This window comes from Haemorhous mexicanus, chromosome 9 (assembly GCF_027477595.1).
Source record: "Haemorhous mexicanus isolate bHaeMex1 chromosome 9, bHaeMex1.pri, whole genome shotgun sequence".
Lineage (NCBI taxonomy): Eukaryota > Metazoa > Chordata > Aves > Passeriformes > Fringillidae > Haemorhous > Haemorhous mexicanus.
In genome coordinates this window covers 24,834,742-24,855,772 of record NC_082349.1, presented here as the reverse complement: position 1 = coordinate 24,855,772, position 21,031 = coordinate 24,834,742, and the positions used below count along the sequence as shown (strand labels likewise).

Sequence of the window (21,031 nt, the reverse complement as noted above, 5' to 3'; positions counted from 1 at the left end):
TCCTGCCTATTGATTCCACTGACTGGCACAGAATAAAAAGCAATTCTAAAACCCACAGCAGCTGAACCCTGTGCCTCCATTACAACACTCACCACCTTCCTCCAGGAGGCCCCCCTTGAGCAATGCTGAGCACAGAAGATCAGCACTGTCTTTCAGAAAAGCAGCTCTTTTTTGCAAACACGTAAAAACAGAATACACAAGTGAGGCAACAGTAGTCTCAGAATTGCCTTTATTAAAGGTTTCCCAGTACATACTTGATTATGCTTTAAAATCAAAGGGTTTATTTTTTTTTCTTTGTGTTCCACTGCCTTCAAACAAAAAAAGAGATTTGCATTGGTATGAAAATGCTGTTAATTCTTTTCTGTTGTAGCTCAGGTCCAAGTAAACATCACATTTCATATACAAATTATATTCATTAGCCTTACTAGAGTTCATTCCCTCTGTGCATCTTCCTCATGTCAAGTAAACATGTAACTGGCCAACATCCCCAGGAGAATCTCTCATCATGGAAAGCTCTCTGTTTATAATCTAAAAATCCTAATTAGCAATAATTTTGATAATTTGTCTGCATCTACAAGATAACCCACAAGGCCTGCCTAGGTATAATTGTGGCTGAAATAGTTAAAATTCCAAGATAGCAATGATTGTATTGGAGCTGGACAGAGAAATCCTCATCAGGAGGCACCAAGTCAAAGCCAGCAGCATACACACAGCTCAGCAGTGCCATGCATTTCATTGATTTCTGAGTTCTCCAGTCTTGTACCAAGCTATTTAAAGGCTGCCTTGGTCTAGTCTTGAAACTTTTAGAAACTATTTGTATGCATTTTATGCTAGCTAGCCAGTATTACTTAAAACAATGCCGATGGTGAAATGCTGGATTTACTAAAACTAATTTTCCCCCAAATAACTGTAATAAAATAAGATTTCCCTTAGCAAAGGAACCCTTAAAGTAGGAATTGTCATACATCATGCACGTATTACCAATGCCCTGGGAAACACCAGGAGTAGCCTTTTACATTAAAGGAGCCAGGAGGAAGACAATAAAGGTTCTGTATTTGTCTAAGGGACCTCTCCAGAAAATAACATTATCATTCATTTATACAGAGAGTTAGTTAGGGTTAGTTTCTTGTAAACCTGATTCACCCTCTACTTGATTCTGTAAGTGCATAATTCTGTTTAATTTAGGAGGTGTATGATGGAACAAGGCAACTGAATTACACTTTACAGTATAACAGTTTACATTGCACATTTACCTGGTGAGATTTAGACAACAATTCTTAATTACTAATATATTAACCCCAGCTATTTCCATCTTCTGAATGGCCAACATTTCCCAGGAGCTGTGGTGGCTGGAGTTTAATCACTGCAGATCAATCACTGAAATAGTTGAAGGAGAAAATCGACGCCAGGACTGCGACAGCAGCTGCCACAACCAACCCTAAATCCAGAGAGAACACAGGCAGTGAGGGAAGGACAGAACAACCAGCCCTACATCCAGAGAGAACACAGGCAGTGAGGGAAGGGCAGAACAACCAGCCCTACAACCAGAGAGAACACAGGCAGTGAGGGAATGACAGAACAACCAACCCTAAATCCAGAGAACACAGGCAGTGAGGGAAGGACAGAACAACCAGCCCTACATCCAGAGAGAACACAGGCAGTGAGGGAAGGACAGAACAACCAGCCCTACATCCAGAGAGAACACAGGCAGTGAGGGAAGGACAGAACAACCAGCCCTAAATCCAGAGAACACAGGCAGTGAGGGAAGGGCAGAACAACCAGCCCTACATCCAGAGAGAACACAGGCAGTGAGGGAAGGGCAGAACAACCAGCCCTACATCCAGAGAACACAGGCAGTGAGGGAAGGACAGAACACCCAGCCCTACATCCAGAGAGAACACAGGCAGTGAGGGAAGGACAGAACACCCAGCCCTACATCCAGAGAGAAAACAGGCAGTGAGGGAAGGGCAGAACAACCAGCCCTACATCCAGAGAGAAAACAGGCAGTGAGGGAAGGACAGAACAACCAGCCCTAAATCCAGAGAACACAGGCAGTGAGGGAAGGACAGAACAACCAGCCCTACATCCAGAGAGAAAACAGGCAGTGAGGGAAGGACAGAACAACCAGCCCTAAATCCAGAGAACACAGGCAGTGAGGGAAGGACAGAACAACCAGCCCTAAATCCAGAGAACACAGGCAGTGAGGGAAGGACAGAACAACCAGCCCTAAATCCAGAGAACATAGGCAGTGAGGGAAGGACAGAACAACCAGCCCTAAATCCAGAGAACACAGGCAGTGAGGGAAGGGCAGCACAGGCAGCAGCAGGCAAGGAGGGGAGGGTGGATCAGGGGGAATGAGCACAAGGAGAAACAAAAACAGCTACCCCAAAAAGGGCTACCCCAAAACCTACTTTTATTAGCATGCTCATTACTGATTCAGCTGAGGAGACAGACAGAAAACCCCAAAACACCTCAGTGATGATGAAAGGGAAAACATTTTTATGTTCAAAGCAAACACATATTTACTGCTCCTATTTAATCTTCCAGGTACTGTATTCTATTTCTAATAATTAATAGAATCCAGAAGAAACTGCTTTGTTGACTAAAGTGTAACTATTTCAATACAAGCAGCCCCACAGCAAAGAGAGCTGCACTCTCAAGTGCAGACAGATATCTCAGAGCTGGACGAGGCAGCACCAGGGAGAAGCTGCAATGGAAAAGAGGGCTCTGTGGCTGGTGTTCCCTGAACTCCTGAGCTGACAATTAGGATGCTGTGGGAGCTACCAGCCTGAAAGGGACCACTGCAGCTTCTGGAGTGCCATAGCAAAAATCTGGGAAGGAACATACCCATATTTTGTTGGAGCTTCAACAGCAACGTTGCTTTAGTCAGCTGTGCCTGCTGTGTGTCACTCGGGCTGTCAGTCACCGGGCAAATATCAACTGCATGGAAATCAAGGGAAGAAGGGGAAAATTAACAGTTGTCTTTTACAGTGAATTAATACAAAAGGCCAAGAACTTCACATCAACTTTATAAAGTGTATTTATGGTAGAAAAAACCCAGTTTATTGCAGTAGAAGTGGTACAACAGCAATAGCATAGTGCTAAACTCTGCTGTATGGCTGGAAGGGTAAAACTAAAGAGATAAAATACATTTCAGGAGGAGCTCCTCTTCCAAAACTCATTTTCCACACCCTGCTTCCAGAGTAACTTCCCAACCCTCTTTGCATAGCCTGGGGACAATTTGACTCCTGAGAGGGAAACACCAAAATGTACCATTAAGCACCTTCCAAGATCAAAGGTCCCCTCCAGAGCCATCTGTCCCCAGTTCAGGGTACATGCAAATCCCACCCCAGAGAGGATGAGCCCGGCAGCACTTCCCTACCCAACAGCCAGAGATGCATTTTTTCCAGCCACAGAAATTTCTTTTTGAAGATCCCCTAAAAATACCCTTTCACAGCAGGCATTGAGGACTCATTCCTCCTTGGAAGAATTACTAAATCCTTAGTCTGCCCAGCCAGGATGTGAGAGAGCTTGAGTCTATTTCCAGGCAGATGGGACTCAAACCTGGATCTATTTCCTTGGCAAAGATCTCCCTAATCCCTTGGCTATATCCAGCTTGTTAGAGGGGCAGGAGAGAAAGAAGGGGATTAATCTCCACTCCTTCAGCCCAGCTTGCTTGAGCCAGCATGGAATACACCATACAGCCCCCAGTGAGAAGGCTGCTTGGTGGTCGTGGGCCAAAGGCCTTCAATTTGCAGCATTCCCGTTTTCAGGAATTGCTAAGACTTGCCAAAAATTTGAATTACAATTCAGAATATACAACCACAGGCACCTTCTGCACAAGCAAAGGGTAAGACAAAGTGTTTGTCACAGCAGTGGGAGCTGGATGTGTGGGAAGAACAAGACAAGCAGGCTCAGATAAGAGAAGGAGCCTAACAGACTGTTCTGGAGACAAGGGAACCCCCAGCAGAACCAGATATCAGGGTTTAGAAGGCCATGGGACACTGATCTGAATAAAAACAGATCTCCATTTCCACAGAAGGGTTGACCATCAGCAATAAATCACAAATTACATGCTTGAGTAATAAGGCACATCCTCTGTCTGATTCATATGCAAATGAAGTACTTTCTCTGTCATTAGCTACAGTGGAAATGGATAATCTAGATGATCAGAAAGGTTGTTTCTGTTGAGTCATGTGGATAATTGTCTTAAAAATATCGTTAAAGCAAGCTTGCACAAGACTTGTTAAACAAAAACACCTAAACTAGCTTTTAAAACTTGTCTTTAGGGTTTTTGTCCCTAAACCCACTGCATTGGTACAGGATGTACAGTAGCAGGGAAATCACTGCCTGATATGAAACTCAACAGGACAGTGAGACACACAGATATACAGACACTGCTTGGAGATCTCTCTGCAAGCAGCACATCCATGTAAAATCAAGATAATTTTTCAGTGCAAAGTGTGTTTTTTGAAGAGAAATTATCAAATATTCTTGAATCTCACTAGTCCTCAATGAGGCCATGGCTAGATCATTATTTTCTTTGTGCCAAGAAAAACACTCCCTCAGCTGCCTAAAATGAGCAGAAATCTTCAGCTAGAGAAGAGGAGATATTAATTGTTGAAATATAGGTTTTCAGTAAGAAACTTTAACTAGCACAGTAAGAGAACTTCTGCCCAGAGTTTTAAATTCTGTGAAACATCCCACTTTGGAACAATCTGAGTGCATTTTTTGGGCCACCTCTGGAGTCTAGTTCCAGCAGTTCCTTTCTGCTGTATATTTGATGAGCAGGTAGGATGGTCTGTGCCCTATAACTTGAGGTTTCTTTGTGCCTGCCTGTGCTGAGGGGACCTTTGGAAGCTGCACATCAAGGCAGCTGCACATTCCTTGCCTGTTCAGAGGGGAAAAAATAAGAAGACACAGGGAAAAAAAAAAAAGAACCACCCTTGAGCTATTTAGTTACCACAGACCTTTATGCCATCACATTCTGGAAGGTTTGCATGTAGAGCAGCAAAATCACACAAAACTGTTTTCATAGCAGATGTCTTCTAGTACCATGTAGATGAATCCTTAATTCTTTAGTTTCCTAACTAAGATGGGGAAGTGATTACCACTGCTGAAGTCTTGTTTCTGTCTATCCACTCAGGGTATTTACCAGCCCACCCCCTGCACCAAGGAGGAGCAGGGATTTAGTAAAGCCAATCAGAAATGCAGAGCTTTCAGTTGCCTGTATTAGAGCACTGAATACCTTGAAATTACAGTGTTAGAGCTATTTAAGGCTTTCACTTATAAATAGCTTGGGGTTTACTTTCTATTTTCCACACAGCAATTTTAAAGCATGACCCAGTGGTGTCCCCACTGGAGATCTGTACATGGAGTCAAGACACAAACTGCAGGAGACAGCAAGAGAGCCCCAAGTTCAGTAAACACATAAAACTGACCTCTAAACTTATGTTTTGACTAAAAGTTGCTTAAAAAATAAATCTTTTGCCTATACATATTAGATCCTTTTCTTCTAAAGTGCATATTTTAAAGAGGAACAAAACCCCAAATTATTTCAGAAGCTTGCTTGTGTTCTTGAGTTTTAGAGAATTCTTTTTATCAGCAAACTTTCCCCAGAACCTGAGTATGAGCAGCATATGAACAGTTAATTCGAGGTAGGTGCCTCAGACCACAGGAACTGTGACACAAACAGAAAGGCTGATGACAAAATTCCCTACAAACCAATTACTGAAGAGTGACTATTATTAACAAAGTTAGAGCTAAGCTTAGAGAAGCAACACATGCTTCCCAAGCCAAAATGATGCACTGGAAAAGCCTTTGCACAAGAGAAACCACAAACTCTCATTATAACACAAAACCATGTTCACAGCAATACTTAGACATTTCATACCAAAGCAACAATAAAAATCAAATCCCATAATTAATGTTTTTTTTTTTTTAAAGAATGCAGAACACTTTGTATGCATTTAACAGGACTCTTTCTAAAATGACCTTCCTGGTATGATAAAAGTGTATAACTAACTTGTGATTTTAATAAACCACAAGTGACTGATACCTCAACTTTAATTATCAGAATGAGCAGTGCTGTGCTGTCAGCATCATTGATACCACTGCAATTAACAGAGCCCATTCCATGGCCAAACTTTATGGTAGTCACCAGGACGAGGCCAAGCCTTCCCAAAATCCCCTTGTACGTTTTTTCCTCTCCTTTTCTATGCACTTATTTCAATTTGTGGCTTTGGGGTTTTTTTCTTAAAGAAAATACACACCTACTTTAATTTGCTTTTCTTTCAAAGAAAAGGAATACAAATCCCCCGCAGTTAACTCTACAAGCAGCAGACTACAAGAACACCCAAGCTCTTTTTTGGCCATCACTTCACAGCTATTGTTGGCATTAATCTTTGGGATGCCCTGGTGTGAGTGGAAAGGTGTTTCCTTCCTACCTGCAGGTCACACAGCCTTACATAAGCAACAAAGCTGAACTGAATCATCACCTCCCTCCTCCCACACCTCTCCACTGCCACAACAATACTCATTTGCTTCTCTAAGCTACACTGATTCCTTAAAGCTCAGTAGTAATTAGTTTTAGGAGTATTAAAGTTACTCTAATAATGCCAGAGAGATTTTTATTGGCTTTCCTGTTTTCCTTGAGGTTCCTGTGCACCTCTTACTCTTCAAAAGGATGAGTCAGTTCACAGCTAACAGGTCTAGTTAAAGCCTGGGGGGAGCTGACTCATTTAGGAAGACAAGAATTTATGGTTAACTCTGAAATGAGGAAACTCAAAACCTCCTCCAAGTTAACATGCAAGTCAAGGTGAATATCTAAACTCACAGTTCATCTTGCACAGCAAGTCATGCTTACATTGGCCAGTTTTTGTCCCTAAATACCAACATCAAAAAGTGTTCATAAAAAGTGTTCATAGTTTTAATGTGAGAATGAAAGTTGGATTTTTAATTTATTTAAATTATAAAACTGGGATCTGCAGCTCCCATGTTGATGGGAGGAAAAAATGCATGTTGGGGGGGGGGAAAGGGGAGCAAAATGTGTTCCATTAGACCACAGGAAATGTTCTTAGGTGCATTTCAATGTCATATTTGAATTCTGCATTGAAATCAACATTGCAAGGAAAAAAAACAGCCAACAGGGAATGATATAGACCAGAAATATTCAGAAAGATGAATCCAGTAACTAGATTATGTGAAAATATCTGTATTAAAGGGAATATAGCAGTCTCATAATCAGATCACAAACTTGTAAGACATTCAGTAAAAAATGAAAAGTGCTCTCAATTTTGTTTTCATTCTGGGTGAACCACAAATCTTCAGGTTTGGGCAGTGCATTTGGTACATAAATTAAAACACTCTGAATAAAGAAAGGTATTTTGCTTTTTTTAAAATATCAGGTTTAGCAGGAAAACTTCCTGAAACTGTAGTAGATTTGACTAAATCACTTAACTTATTCTAACTTGTCTCAAAACTACTTAGCACTAAAAAGATGAACTACTGAAAGTGTAAATATATATATTCATGTAAAAAATAAAGCTTTGCAGGGTGCTTTTTAAGAGTTTATTTATCAATAAAGGATCCCCTCTAATTCATGAGCACAGTGGCACATATAAACCTTGGTTAAGCATCTCTTCATGTTTCTACAGCAGCTCACGGGCTGCAGCCATGGCTGCACTGAAAAACCAAAATATTTGAGAGGAGAAAGAGAAGTCTGTTCCAAGAAACACAAACTGTAAGAAACTGGACCATTTTCCACAATATATTGAAGCTGCAATGAATTGTTATAAATCCTTAGAGTTGCACATGAAGTAAGTTGACTTTATCCATATCTGGATAAAACTGGCCTATGCCATTAATCAGCATTTTCCTAGCCCCTGAGCCAGCCTGCCCTGGCTCTCAGAGATTTACCTGTGCTAATGTCCTCAGCTATGTGCATATCTTCAGCTTGCACAGGCTGATCCAACATCTCCACAAAACGTTCCTGGATTTCTCCAGCAGCCTCATCACCAAACTTATAATCACTGAGCATCACACTGGATCCAGCAACTGGGACAAACAGTCTCTGAGGCAAGACATGATATTCCCTCCCAACATCTAAAAGGAAAGAGGGAGAAATACCATCCCAATAAAAGCCTTGACAGTTATGATAAGATCCATCCATAATCGCTGAGCATAAGATAAAGTCATTGCAAAAGAAGAGCTCAAGGTCTCTGTGTAGAAACCCTGCTTTCAGACATGCCTGGCTTAGTGGGCTGCTGTTCATATGGATTTATGTCCTTACATTATGAGTCTCCCCAGAAATCCCCACGGCAGCTCCAAAACAGACCATGAAACGCCAAACAGAGCTTTTCTCCTGTTCAGAATGACTTGCAGGAGGGCTCTGGGAGAGCCTGCAGGTAAGAGCTTCCCGAGGAGCAGGATTTCAGCGGCGCACAGGACTGCAGAAGCGTCACACTCAGAGCCACAAAGCTCGGCTGCCACCTAGAGAGGGGACTCAGAACTACGTGCAATGGAAAAGGCTCTCTCTGCCCAAGGCATTCCCATTGATTTGTCAATTAACTCCTTATTTGTTTAAGACAACGACACCACTGCACTGACTTAAAGAAATTTAAAAGAGTCCCAGCATGAGCTCAAAGATCTGGTCTCTATCAAGTTTTAACACACATCAATATTAATAGGAACATCATACATGGATTTAAAAAATAAAAATATATATAAAAATTGCAAGTGTGCAAGGTACAGTTGGAACTTCAGAGACAAAAGTTTCAACTACAGAAGTCTGACAAATCACAAAATTTCTGATTAGTGAGGAAGAAGGTGGGATTGCATTTTGTGGTCACAGGAACTGTGATGCCAAAGGACACTAACTTGACAAAAAATTTCCAGATTTAAGAAAAAGTTAAGGCTGACAAGCAGCAATTATACCTTTTCCTTTTTATTCTGCTCTAACCATAGTGGAACTTCACCATAACAGAATTTACAACCACTAAAATGCACTGCAAATATAAGCTGGTGGCTTTATTTTTTTTTTTAAATTATTTAATTTCTTACTTTTTTTCTGAGGTCCTTCATTTAAAATCAGATCTTCAAACAGTATTTCACACCGATCACTCAATGTGTTTATTATGTCTCTTTTCAAAGCCTGCAAGGACACAGTGAAATCATCAGGAATATCAAAACCATTTGCAAAATCAAAACTATTTGCAAAGCTTTTAACCAGGAAGAAGTGACCAAAGAAGCCCCATACGTTAAACCCATGATGAAAGAACAGTTTTTTCCCAGAAAATAAAAACTAGTGTGAATTTTCAAACTAATAAATAAGAATTTATTAATAAAGAAAAGCTAACATTAAAATAATTGGTAGCAAGAAGGAAAACCACACAAAAAAAAAAAAGAAAAGCTGAGGAAAGTTTTAGGATTGCTAGGATAAGAACTGACAACTTCTAGATATTTATCAGTAAAACCAAACAAAAAAAAATCACGAGGCAATGTCTCAGTGAGGAGAAAAAAATAAATAAATCAGCAAATAAATCTGAATTTTACCTTTACAAATATAAAACTATAGTCTGCAACCTTTCCTAAAGAGAATTCTTCAAAGCCTAATCCCTTTGACAATTTCTGCAAAGACTCCCCAGAGCCCAGTCTTACCCACAGCACACATCCTCTAGAAGAAAAAAACTAACTAACCTCACATGGACGATTTCTAAAATAACTTTGACCCCAGTTCTGGCAAAGAACAACCAGTATGCCAAGTCCCACGTGTTGCTGGAGAATGTTTCTGATGGACCAAGACCCTGCTCAGTACCTGAATGGCCTCTTTAACTTTGGGCTTGTTGCTGTGGATGTAGGCTCTGCATTTCACAGCTCCCCGCAGGTTGATGGAGCCACTGCACACCTGCACCGTCGCCGTGGACCTGGGGCTGGCACCCTGGCACTGAGGGACAAACACATCCACTTTTACCCCGGCAGCACAGTCACTAAAGCCAGAACCAGCAAACCAACAGCAGGTGCTCACACACAAGCTGTTTCCCTTACCACGTAGAACTAATTTCATTTTTATTGTATTTTTAGTTATTCATTTGGTTCTTCTTCTCTTTTCTATTATGGCAAATGTGTTTATCTCTCCAGGTGTTTCAAACACTTGTGTCTGTGAGATTTTAAAATTTTCCAGGCTTGAGGCAAATAACAGCATTGCAACTGTTAAGTCTTTTACAGACTTTTTTTAAACAATGACGTTTTCATGTTTGGTATAATCAGTGTAACCCAGGGTGTGCTGGGAGTCATCCCATCAGTCAGTACCAAATTATACACATGGTCACACTGAGAGCTGCATGGAACTGTTGCCTAGAAATGCTCTCCCTAATTACCACAACAATGAGTGTGAGCATGAAGCACTCCAGGACAACACCTGGAAACACTGGGATGCACAACTTCCTCACCAATTGTACAAACCACTTCTGCTAGAAAAAAGTTTTCCTCTCCCTGCAGCAATTAACCTCAATACAATAGACAGTAACAACAAAAGAAGCTGAGATACTCATGGAGACTTTAAAATGGCATTGGAAACACTTCTAGTTTTGCTGAACATAACCTTGAGAATCCAGGAACCACCTGAAAAAACACAGAGGGCTATGAAACAAGGCCTGGACACATTTGGACTTCAGGACCTAGACTGGGGCACTAAATTCATGGTTCTTCACAACTCAGGTAGGGAGGAAGCTCCTGACATAGATCCAGCAGTTCCAGATGATGATTCAGCTCACAGGATCTACGCCTTAATCCAGTGCTGGCAGCTGAGCTTCTGACAAAAGTATCCAAGTGAACATCCAAGCTAGCCAGGGCAAGCTGTGCATTGAAGTGTGGGGGTGACTGAACTTCAGATGAAAAGTCACTTGAAATCAACATACACAGGTACCTACAGGTATCCTACTACCAAAGGCATTAGTCACAGGACTTCTTTTCCATAACCTGTTTTCCAGTCTTTCAGCTATCCTATGCAAATCATGGACAACATGGTTATCTCACCACAAGAATTTCTAAAGGCACAAAATATGCAGATCTGTTGACAATTGGTTTCATATTCAATATCCGGGGGCAGGAGGGGAGAGAATCTTAGGAATAAGTGAGCAAGATTTCTAGATAATAATTCAGAACCTTGTTATTTTATTTTTTTCTCTATTTTATAATTGAAAGGCAAGCTTATATTTTGCAAACCACTAAAAACTCACCAGCTGTGTCAGAACCTTGACATCAGAAAACTGAGTGCTGGGCTGAGTATTTCCTCTGAACTTTTTCTGAGGGGAAAAAAAATTCTTTGTGTCATGAAACAGGAAAAAAAAGTGCCTGAAGCAGTCTCCTTACAATGGCATAGAGTGTTCCCTAGTTTATAGCCTTTGAGTGGGAAAAATAGCTCTTAGAAACCAACCAAAAGAATAGAACTACAAAACTAAAAGGAGAAATGAATGCATCAGCCAACGAGTTGACGAAGTAGGTCTTTGAAATGTCATCACCCACATTCACACCTCACTCTGTAATAGAAACATTTCAGTCATTTCACACTAATTACTGCATTCACACTGCCCAGGAGGGAGAGGCAATCTGCAGGGATGGCAGCTCTGTGTGTTGGTTGCCTGGCACAGCCAATCAGACGAACAAACACTGCACAGGACATGTCTCATTCAATGCTTGGTCACATAGAGGTTCCAACCATACATCTGTTAGAGCTCAATTCCTCCTTGTTTGGTACTCACCTGCCCTTCCAGCAGTTCTGTATCCTCATCTTTAACCTGGCCATTGATCAGAAAAACACTGTCTTCTATCTGCTTGGACCATCGGTTTAACCCATTCTTTAAAATAAGTGAAAACAAAAAAAAAAAAAAAAAAGAGGAAAGAATTCCACTGAAGGGTTGGACAGTTCCATGCTGAAACTTATAGACGTATGTGTTTTAATAGTTATTTTGACAGAGTTTTAAAGTCTGTGAAAAACCTATGTTTTCCCAAAGGTAAACCTTAAATGGACCACTTTCAGAACAAATGAAGAAACAAGCATTGCAAAATAGTGAAGTGCCACCCCAGGGATTGGGGGTTGCAGAGAGGGTTACAGCCCATTGAAAGCCAACTCATGGCAAAAGCACCCCATAGTCCTGCACAAATTGGGTGTAACTTTTCACCAGGTGAGGCACCAGAGAGGTTACCTGAGACATTCATGACAATTATTACATAATTGTGAACAAAGGAAACTTCTCATTGAGCACAGCAGAAGAGCTACATTTAAAAGAGGAATAATTGCTAAACATTCTCCACTGATTAGTCCTACTCCTCTCCTGCACTGTTCAACACTTTCTTATTTAATTTTCAGCAGAGAAATGAGTGTGGTCACTGGTGTTCAGGAATTGGTGCAGGCAGTGAGTTACCTTGGTGTTCTTCTCCAGGTCATGGTTGGGGGAAGTAGCAAGAAGTGGAATGTGGATGTTCACATTTACTGTGCAGCCCAAAGCCACCCAGGAGGCAGTCAGAGCACTCTGGTACTTCCAGTCTGCTGGTTTAGCTGAACTCTGAGAGCAGAGAAGAAAAGCCATAAAGCATCTACCCAAAGCACAGTATTGATGATTTTTTGGGGTTTAGCATTACAAGCTGGATGAGCCTACCTTTGGGTCCTGCACATCGTAGGTTCGGCAAACTACTCTGTGCTACTTAAAGAAAAAGACCCAGTGAAAAGCAAGGGAACAACTCAGAACAATCCACAATTAACTTAGTCCTCTACTAAACTTCTTTGTCGAGCTAATTTATGCTCTGGAGCAAGTTCTCACCTTTCATCAGTGTAAAAAGGTGGGAAAACACTTGCCTGTAATCTCCAACTACCACAGTGATGCCATCTCTTACAAACAAATGAAGATCAATATGTATTGAAAGGAAAAGCACCAAGGCATCAATTTTTAATTTGTCCTCATCTCTCTCTCTCTCCCCTCAGAGAAAAATCCCTGCTTTCTCTCCTTGTATTATGTCACTACTAACAGCTCCTGCATTCTGCTGCAGCTCTAATATTGATCCCACAGGCCTGCTGCTGCCCCAGTTCCATACAAGCACCACCGGCAACAGCAAAAGAAGCCAAACAGTAATTCAGATTTTTTTTTCACTTTATGCAAGTCAAGACTGATTGGGAAAGGTGTCAATTGATGTTGTCAAACAGACACACCTCTAAGAAATGATGGAAATTTTGCAAGGACAAGAAGGTCAATAATCTTAACCATGGCTAACCAGAAAACTTAATTATTTCAACTTATACATGTCTAGCTGAACTTAAACAGCCTCCTCCTCCCTAATTCTTATTTATTCAGCAGTAACTAGATAAAAGAGGTTGGGACAGCAGCCTCAATCAATAAACTTTCCTCATAAAGGATACTTTTTTGTAGCAGAACAGATTTGAAGTGCTGCTCTGTCTGAGACCTCCTCCTCAGCAGGTTTCCAGAGCCTTCTTTTACTTAAGGACTTTTCCACTGAGAAGATTAGCTAAAGACCAAAAATATATTGCAAAAATATGCAGTAAAATTCCTGGAAAAAAATATGCAGTATATTCCTGGAGTAGTCTTGTACTATAATGTTAGGTCCAAACAATATCGAAATTACATATAAGCAGGAAACACAGCTTACATGTCACCAAAATGTTACATTAAAAGAAAATTCAACAGGTTTTCAGAGGCACTTTTCCCCAAAGTGAAAGAGGCTTGTTAAATTTTAATTTAGCTCCCTTATAAACCAAAGCAAGCAGCACACATTCACATGTCCAACCTGTATGCTTTTGTCCTTACAGACATATTACAGTTTTGTGCCTATCAGCTGGGTCAGAAAAGCTGTGCAAAATAGCTACAAATTATAAAGCCCAATTTTTAATTCAGCAATCACTGGTCACCTGGACACAGCTCACCTCTTTTAGCCAGCTACCAGTTTCATTAAGCACAACTTAGATGCAATTACACTGAACTGCCAAAATTGACTCTTGGGTCTCAGGCTGCCAGACCTGCTCATGCTTAAATCACTCATGATTATGTTAGAAAAATGAAAAAATGAACATACATTTTCAGAACAGAAACCAATTATGGCAGTAGATGCCCCAATACTGTAACAAAAATGCATTTTAAGTCGATCAGAGAGTTCTGAGTATATTTTAAATTTAACCCCACACCCTTAAGTCAAGAGCACACATTCTAGACAAGCTGTTTCTCTTAAAGGAATCAGGATTATAGTTCTTTCACTACTGTAAACACCTCTAAATCGAGTGATTTCATTCAGACAAAGAAAGCTAATATGTTAACATCACTAGCACCTTTACGTGGCTTTATATTATGCAACAAAGATTCAGTTTAATAAAAACCTTGAGGACGTTTTCCCTAAGCCAGAATTTCCACATCCAGTAAATACAGACAAACCCAGTAAACAGAAACTCAGATTTGCTATTGCAGTAACAGGAGGTTAACAAATAATGTCCCACAGGACAGGGATATCTGAGGTTCCTATCTCAAACCCACACATCAAAGCACAACATTTGTAACATAAAGCAACAGGACTACTGTATTTTAGTCAAGCAATGAGAGGAAATTCCTCTCACACAGAGCCAAGGATGCTGCTGCCCTCCCAGCAGGAACTCTGCTTACCTTGCGCAGAGCATTTTGACCATCTTTAGCCAGCTCTGGAGTTGCAATCATAAACACACCAAGAACCAGCAACCCTCCAGGGAGCATTCTGGACACCTTGAAAATGAACATTTATGAAGAGAATTGGCAATCTAGAAACCCCATAACTTGAGATATCAAAAACTGCTAGTAAGACAAGTCTGCACCAAGAGCAGAAGTGAACTAAGGGAGACTGGTTTTCACTTACAGGACCCTCTCCATGCAGGAACACATCCTGCAAGTGTTTTTCCTTCAGTAATATCAAGTGTCCTTTCATCAAAAAAACTGAAAACATTAAGGGTATTTCTGGTTTGAAACACCTGTGCCCAGCATGGTTAGGAAGGCTCTGTCACTTTGAGGCGACATAAGTGCTGAGATCCTTTGTGTCCATCTTGTTTCCCTCTCGTTCCTCCCACCCTTTGCCACCTCCCAGGGTGAGTTCTCACCTGACTGGCGTGTGTGGTGATCCACTCCTCATCCAGGGATGCCAGCTTGGGAGGGCCCAGGCTCTCCTCCTGCTGCTGCTCCTTGGGAGGGGTTCGCACAGCCCGGATGACATAGTCCCGTTGAGGGGAGCACTTGCCAGAACATCAACAGAAGCAAACACACCTTGAGACTGCTGAACAGGGGTTTCCCTAGTTAACAGGAATGAATGGAAGGGCAATCCCACACTTACCTGCCCTATCAACAGGCCAGTGACATATGGCTTCACCTTCGTGCTGAGCTCTGTCAGGTACTGCCCAATACCTTCCTCGACAAGGTAAGTTCTACCCATGGCTCCAAGTTTAAGTGAGGTGCTGTAGTTCCAACCTACAAAACACACAATGCACTAAGTGAAAGAAGGTGCATACACTGCAATGGGTACAGGAGAACAAGTCCCACACAAAGATCCTTTACAACTGTTTGATTGAAAACTCCCTGCAAGGTCATCGAGTCCAACCATTCCCCAAGGTCACCACTGACCCGTGTCCCCAAATGCTACATCCACAAGCTTTAAAATCCTTCCAGGGATGGGGACTCTACCCCTGCCCTAGGCAGCTCTGCCAGGGCTGGACAGCCCCTTCAGTACAGAAACTTTCCTAAAGTCCAACCGAGCCTCCCATGGCCCAGCCTGAGGCCGTTCCCTCTCCTCCTGTCCTGGTTCCTGGGAGCAGAGCCTGACGCCCCCAGCTGTCCCCTCCTGTCAGGGAGTTGTGCAGAGCCACAGAGTCCCCCCTGAGCCTCTTTTTCTGCAGGCTGAGCCCCTTTCCCAGCTCCCTCAGCCACTCCTGGTGCTCCAGCTCCTTCCCATCTCCATTCCCTTCCCCAGACATGCTCCAGCCCCTCCGAATCTTTCTTGTCATGAGGGGCCCAAAACTGAACCCAGGATTTGAATTTTGAAATGCCTTCAAGAAAAAGTTTCTTGCTGCATGATACTTCTAAAGCATGCAGTGTTCCATTCACACAGTGACTTGCTGAATTCCATCCATGTCCTTCAACATGCCCTACACCACTTCCATTCCAATTCCCAAGCACTCAGAGCACACCATCTGTGCACATTCCAATGAACAGCCTCTGCAGAAGGCTGCAAGAACCCAGGACACAGGGGGTTCTGCATCCCCCCCAGAACCCAGGACACAGGGGCTGCCACAGACTCCCCTCCCTTCCCTGTAGGGCTGGTCTGAAAACCCTTCATGCCTGGAGAGCCCTCCCAAAGAACTAAGCATTAAAAAGCTGAAGCCCAAGAGCACAGGGTGAGGAAGCAAAGAGCATCCTGAACCTCCACAGGGTGGAGGTGCTCACACACCTCAACTCATGTTCCCACAGCCGGGCTCAGCACCTGCACATCCCCTGATCAGCACCTGCACAGCCCCATGGATCAGCACCTGCACAGCCCCATGGATCAGCACCTGCACAGCCCCAGGGCTCAGCACCTGCACAGCCCCAGGGCTCAGCACCTGCACAGCCCCAGGGCTCAGCACCTGCACAGCCCCAGGGCTCAGCACCTGCACAGCCCCATGGATCAGCACCTGCACATCCCAATGGATCAGCACCTGCACAGCCCCATGGATCAGCACCTGCACAGCCCCATGGATCAGCACCTGCACAGCCCCATGGATCAGCACCTGCACAGCCCCAGGGCTCAGCACCTGCACAGCCCCAGGGCTCAGCACCTGCACAGCCCCAGGGCTCAGCACCTGCACAGCCCCAGGGCTCAGCACCTGCACAGCCCCATGGATCAGCACCTGCACATCCCAATGGATCAGCACCTGCACAGCCCCATGGATCAGCACCTGCACAGCCCCATGGATCAGCACCTGCACAGCCCCATGGATCAGCACCTGCACAGCCCCATGGATCAGCACCTGCACAGCCCCAGGGCTCAGCACCTGCACAGCCCCAGGGCTCAGCACCTGCACAGCCCCAAGGCTCAGCACCTGCACAGCCCCAGGGCTCAGCACCTGCACATTCCCCGGATCAGCACCCCCACAAACCCGATGTCTGCACCCGCACATCCCCATGGATCAGCACCTGCACATCCCCTGGCTCAGCACCTCCACAAACTCAGTTTCTGCAGCCGCCCCTGTCTCAGCCGAGCACTGATGTGGCTGATTGTATCATAGCTGAGCGCCGCGGCGCAGGGAGATGACGCACACCAATGCCGAGCGGAGCGCGGGAAAAGGGAGCGCGAGGGGGCGCACAGCCCCCGCCCCGCCATGCTGGGAGTGGCGGAAGCGGCCGCCCTTCCCCGGTACCTCTCGGGCACACGGGGCGCCTCAGGAGCACAGATAGCTCCTGTCATGTAGCAGGAATGAAGCTCCTGTATCCGCCATGGCGCTGAGGCCGTGCGGTCTCCTGTCCCGGCCGTGGCGCTGCCGCGGCCCTGCCGCCACTCCCATGATGGCGCGGCCGTGGCGGAAGCGGAAGCGCGTTCAGCGGCGGGCGGCACTGTGCCGGAGCCATGGCGGCTGTGCTGCAGCAGCTCCTGGAGCGGGCCGAGCTCGCCAAGCTGCCCCGCGCCGTGCAGGGCAAGCTAGAGCGCTTCCTGGGCGACCAGCAGGGCGAGATCGACGGGCTGCGGGCCCGCCATGAGCGTTTCAAGGTGGACAGCGGTGAGCGCAGGCGGCGGGCCCGAGAGCGGCCGCGGTCCCTGTGCTGGGGGAGGCGGCGCGGGCAGAGCGCGGGACGCGGTGCTGTCTTCCAGAGGCTCTCTGGGGATACCCTGAGGGCTGTGAGGCCGGGAGGGGGCTGGGAACGGGCCTGCAGTGGGACCTGAGCAATGTTTGTCTTGCTTTGTCTCCTGGAGTATGTATATTTTTTTTTTTCCTCTTGCTGGTGATTGTTCTTTTTCCTCTCTCTAAGGGACGTTCAGGGTTGAAACTGCGTTTGAAATGGTCTTAAAGAACTGCTTTTCGTCAGGTTTTTAACGACCGTTGATACGCAGAGGTCTAATGAGGAGCAGCTGAGGGAGCTGGGAAAGGGGCTCAGCCTGCAGAAAAGGAGGCTCAGGGGAGACCTTTTGGCTCTGCACATCTCCTGACAGGAGGGGACAGCCGGGGGGATCGGGCTGTGCTCCCAGGGACAGGGACAGGAGGAGAGGGAACGGCCTCCAGTTGCATCAGGGAAGGTTCAGGTTTGATATTGGGAAAAAATCCTTCACTGAAGGGGCTGCCTAGCCGTGGCAGAGCTGCTCAGGGCGGGGGTGGAATCCCCACCCCTGGAGGGGTTTTAAAGCCGTGTGGATGCAGCATTTGGGGACACGGGTCAGCGGTGGCCTTGGCAGTGCTGGACCATGGTTGGACTCTGATCTTAGATGTCTCTTCCAACCCAAACAGGTCTATGCTTCAGTCTGCTTTGGTTCTCACTGTGGAGGAGAAATACAGCTTTGTTCACCCAGCTCTCAAACAGCCTTAGGTTTATACTTTGCTGTTCAATTCCATTCTGTAAAGTGGCCCTGATGGAATCAAAATTTTAATATTGATTTGGAGATGAGTTGATCACAGAGCAGTAACACCAGCAGAGAGCAGGAGACAAGAGTGTGATGTTGTGAATATGAGTTAACTTGTAGAGGATGTGACATACTTCTGTTGTAGACTTTATTTCTGCCTTTCAGTTTTTCAGTCTCTCTCATGGTAGAAATCTTGGTAAATGTTTTACTAAAGTGTGGGCTAAATTAAGGTAACCCACAGATTTTAGCAAGTTGCTCTCTTCCAGATCCATTCCTCTTGTGTGTGGCAGGAGGAGCAGCATTATTTGAAATTGTAATGTATGAGAGGAGGAAGATAAACAGTCATCCCTCAGTGCTTCCTTAGAAGCCCTTCCTGCCCAAGAGTGAGATTACTTCTGCTTTTACTGAGCATTTTACTCTGAAGCTCCATGACGCAGTTACTGTTTTAGATCACAAAAATTCACATCTATTTTTTTTTTTCTGCTGCTAAGGGAATAGAGCCCAGGAATTAATTTTAAGAAGTCTTCATTAAAAGTTTCCCCAGATCAAATCCCTTGATACCTGGGTAAATGTGAGTTTTATTGTGTATGTATAGAAATACCCCAGAAATAAAAGATGTTTTAAGTTGATGAGCCCACGCTGCATAACTGGGCTGATACAACATCTCTGGTTACATAAAAAATGTTAAAGAACTATTCAGATTAATCAGGCTCTTATTTGATGGACAATTTCACAGAATCATGGAATGATTTGGGTTGGAAGGGACCTTAAAGCTCATTTCATTCCAACCCCTGCCATCATCAGGGACATTTTCCACTGGAGCAGGCTGAAACATATCACAGTTTCTGGAAACATAGCACTTGTCATGCTAGCAAAGTGTTTTAAACAGCGTTCATTCAAGGTGGAAATTCAGGTTTTTACCTTCAAAAATGTTGTTTGGTTTGGGGGTATGGGGTTTTTTTCCTTCCTTCAAATTCTGTTACATTCTTAGTATTTTTATATATTCTTTTTAGAATTTTCCTTGGTAAAGGTGAGAAAGAAAAAAATGTTTATGATATGAAACTGAGGTGACTGTTATTTTGCAGAGCAACAGTACTTTGAAGTGGAAAAGCGACTGGCTCAGAGCCAGGAAAGACTTGTAAATGAGACCCAGGAATGTCAAACTCTGCGGGAGGAGCTTAAAAAGCTTCGTAAGTGTTACTGTGTAAGATCCTTGGGCATCCAGTAAGTGTTGGGCAGGACATTCACCCTCCAGCCTGTGTTGTGGGCACTGCTTCAGGGTTTACCCAGGAGATGAAAATCTCCCATCTGCTGCATTTGTAGAGATGTGATTTGGTAGTGTGTTCAAGTCAGCCTTTTTTAATGGAATATTTTGTTCTCATGGCAGAACAGCCCCTTGCTGGGTAGTAGCAGTGCAGTGGGCTGTGTATGGATCCTCACCAAAGCTGCTTCTGCTCTAAGCATTGCCTTAGTCTGCCTCAGTACGCCTGGTCCATCCAGGGCAGGGTCTGGCATTCTTCTCGTTTGCTAAAAATGTTTGTCAGGGAAATTGTGACTCTGTTGTGTTTGGAGGGTGAGTTCTGTCACATCCTAGTGGAGATCCCTCACTGCTGTTCCTTCCCCCCAGATGAGCAGCTGAAGGTGCTCAATGAGAAGAACAAGGAGCTCGAGGCTGCCCAGGACCGGAACGTGGCCGTGCAGGTACTGCTGGGCCTTGGCCAGGAGCTGACATCCTGGGGCTCCCCGGCCCTTTGCAGCGCAGAATGCACTCAGTTCCCACTGGAGAGGGTCAGGATCAGTGCCAGTATGAGCTCAGGGAGGTGTTTACGTGTTCACGGGGGCCTGTGTGCAGGAAAATTGCAGGAACTTTTAAAGTGAAAGGTGGTGATTTAGCAAACTGAATGACAGGTGAGCAGGTGCTTTTTTTTCAGTTTGGATGGATTGTTCCATTCCAGCTGAAACCTGTTGGGAAGTGACTTTAACCCAAACCCCCAAAATTCAGTCAAAGGTATAAACAAGAGTTCTGTTTTTCCCCATCCTTTCCCACATTCTGGCACAGTTTTTCTTGTGTTATGCCCAAAAGTCACTGGGTTGCAGGATGAGTCACTTGAGCTAACTGATCCAGCAGAGCAGTAATTTTGGAGCAGGAAGCTAAAACAAGTTTATTAGATTGATTTTTCCACAATGAGAGATGGATCTGACTGTTTCCCCAGAGGAGCTTTCCTGGGCCTGACTGAGGTGCTTTGTAATGATACCTTGAGGGTAGAGACAGTGTAGCCTGTAAATGATCCAGGATTGTTGGCTTTGTTTTGATTTTTATATTGGTGCATGTAAATTGCATTGTTTGGTTGTTTTTATGGGTGCATTGTTTATATTGGTGCATGTAAATTGCATTGTCATTCCTTGTTTACTCTCTTACCCCTTT

General features: G+C 44.2%; 2 protein-coding genes across 9 annotated transcripts in view; one reads left to right on the top strand and one right to left on the bottom strand.

Moving 5' to 3' along the window:
* Nucleotides 1-212: 212 nt before the first annotated feature.
* Nucleotides 213-17,338, bottom strand: ODR4 (odr-4 GPCR localization factor homolog). Of its 4 annotated transcripts, none has more exons than XM_059854561.1 (14): nt 17,190-17,338; nt 15,355-15,488; nt 15,125-15,256; nt 14,661-14,756; nt 13,412-13,518; nt 12,657-12,693; nt 12,423-12,563; nt 11,760-11,855; nt 11,238-11,303; nt 9,815-9,943; nt 9,061-9,151; nt 7,918-8,103; nt 2,848-2,940; nt 213-1,438 (listed from the first exon to the last, which is right to left on the bottom strand). In XM_059854561.1, exons 2-14 carry the CDS (start codon nt 15,451-15,453, stop codon nt 1,371-1,373), a joined length of 1,341 nt encoding a protein of 446 aa, XP_059710544.1. In that variant the 5' UTR covers nt 15,454-15,488; nt 17,190-17,338; the 3' UTR covers nt 213-1,370. The 4 variants fall into 4 exon arrangements, with proteins under 4 accessions (XP_059710544.1, XP_059710545.1, XP_059710548.1 ...); XM_059854562.1 differs by lacking the exon at nt 17,190-17,338 and adding an exon at nt 16,498-16,505; XM_059854565.1 differs by lacking the exon at nt 7,918-8,103.
* Nucleotides 17,339-17,586: 248 nt separating this feature from the next.
* The window catches only part of TPR (translocated promoter region, nuclear basket protein), a 33,472-nt gene continuing 30,027 nt past the window's right edge, over nt 17,587-21,031 (top strand). For all 5 annotated transcript variants that reach the window (XM_059854558.1, XM_059854555.1, XM_059854557.1 and 2 more), the window contains exons 1-3: nt 17,587-17,770; nt 19,692-19,796; nt 20,234-20,307. In XM_059854558.1, the coding sequence (XP_059710541.1) occupies nt 17,620-17,770; nt 19,692-19,796; nt 20,234-20,307 (330 nt within the window). In that variant the 5' untranslated portion in view covers nt 17,587-17,619. The remainder of the gene's footprint in view (nt 17,771-19,691; nt 19,797-20,233; nt 20,308-21,031) is intronic.

Coding starts and splice junctions, on each gene's coding strand:
- ODR4 (XM_059854561.1), bottom strand. CDS start 15,453: ATGGGTAGAACTTACCTTGTCGAGGAAGGTATTGGGCAGTACCTGACA. Junction 11,856..12,422: donor ACCTGGAGAAGAACACCAAG/GTAACTCACTGC, acceptor CTTATTTTAAAG/AATGGGTTAAACCGATGGTC. Junction 2,941..7,917: donor AGCTGAGGACATTAGCACAG/GTAAATCTCTGA, acceptor ATTTCCATGCAG/TTGATATTTGCCCGGTGACT.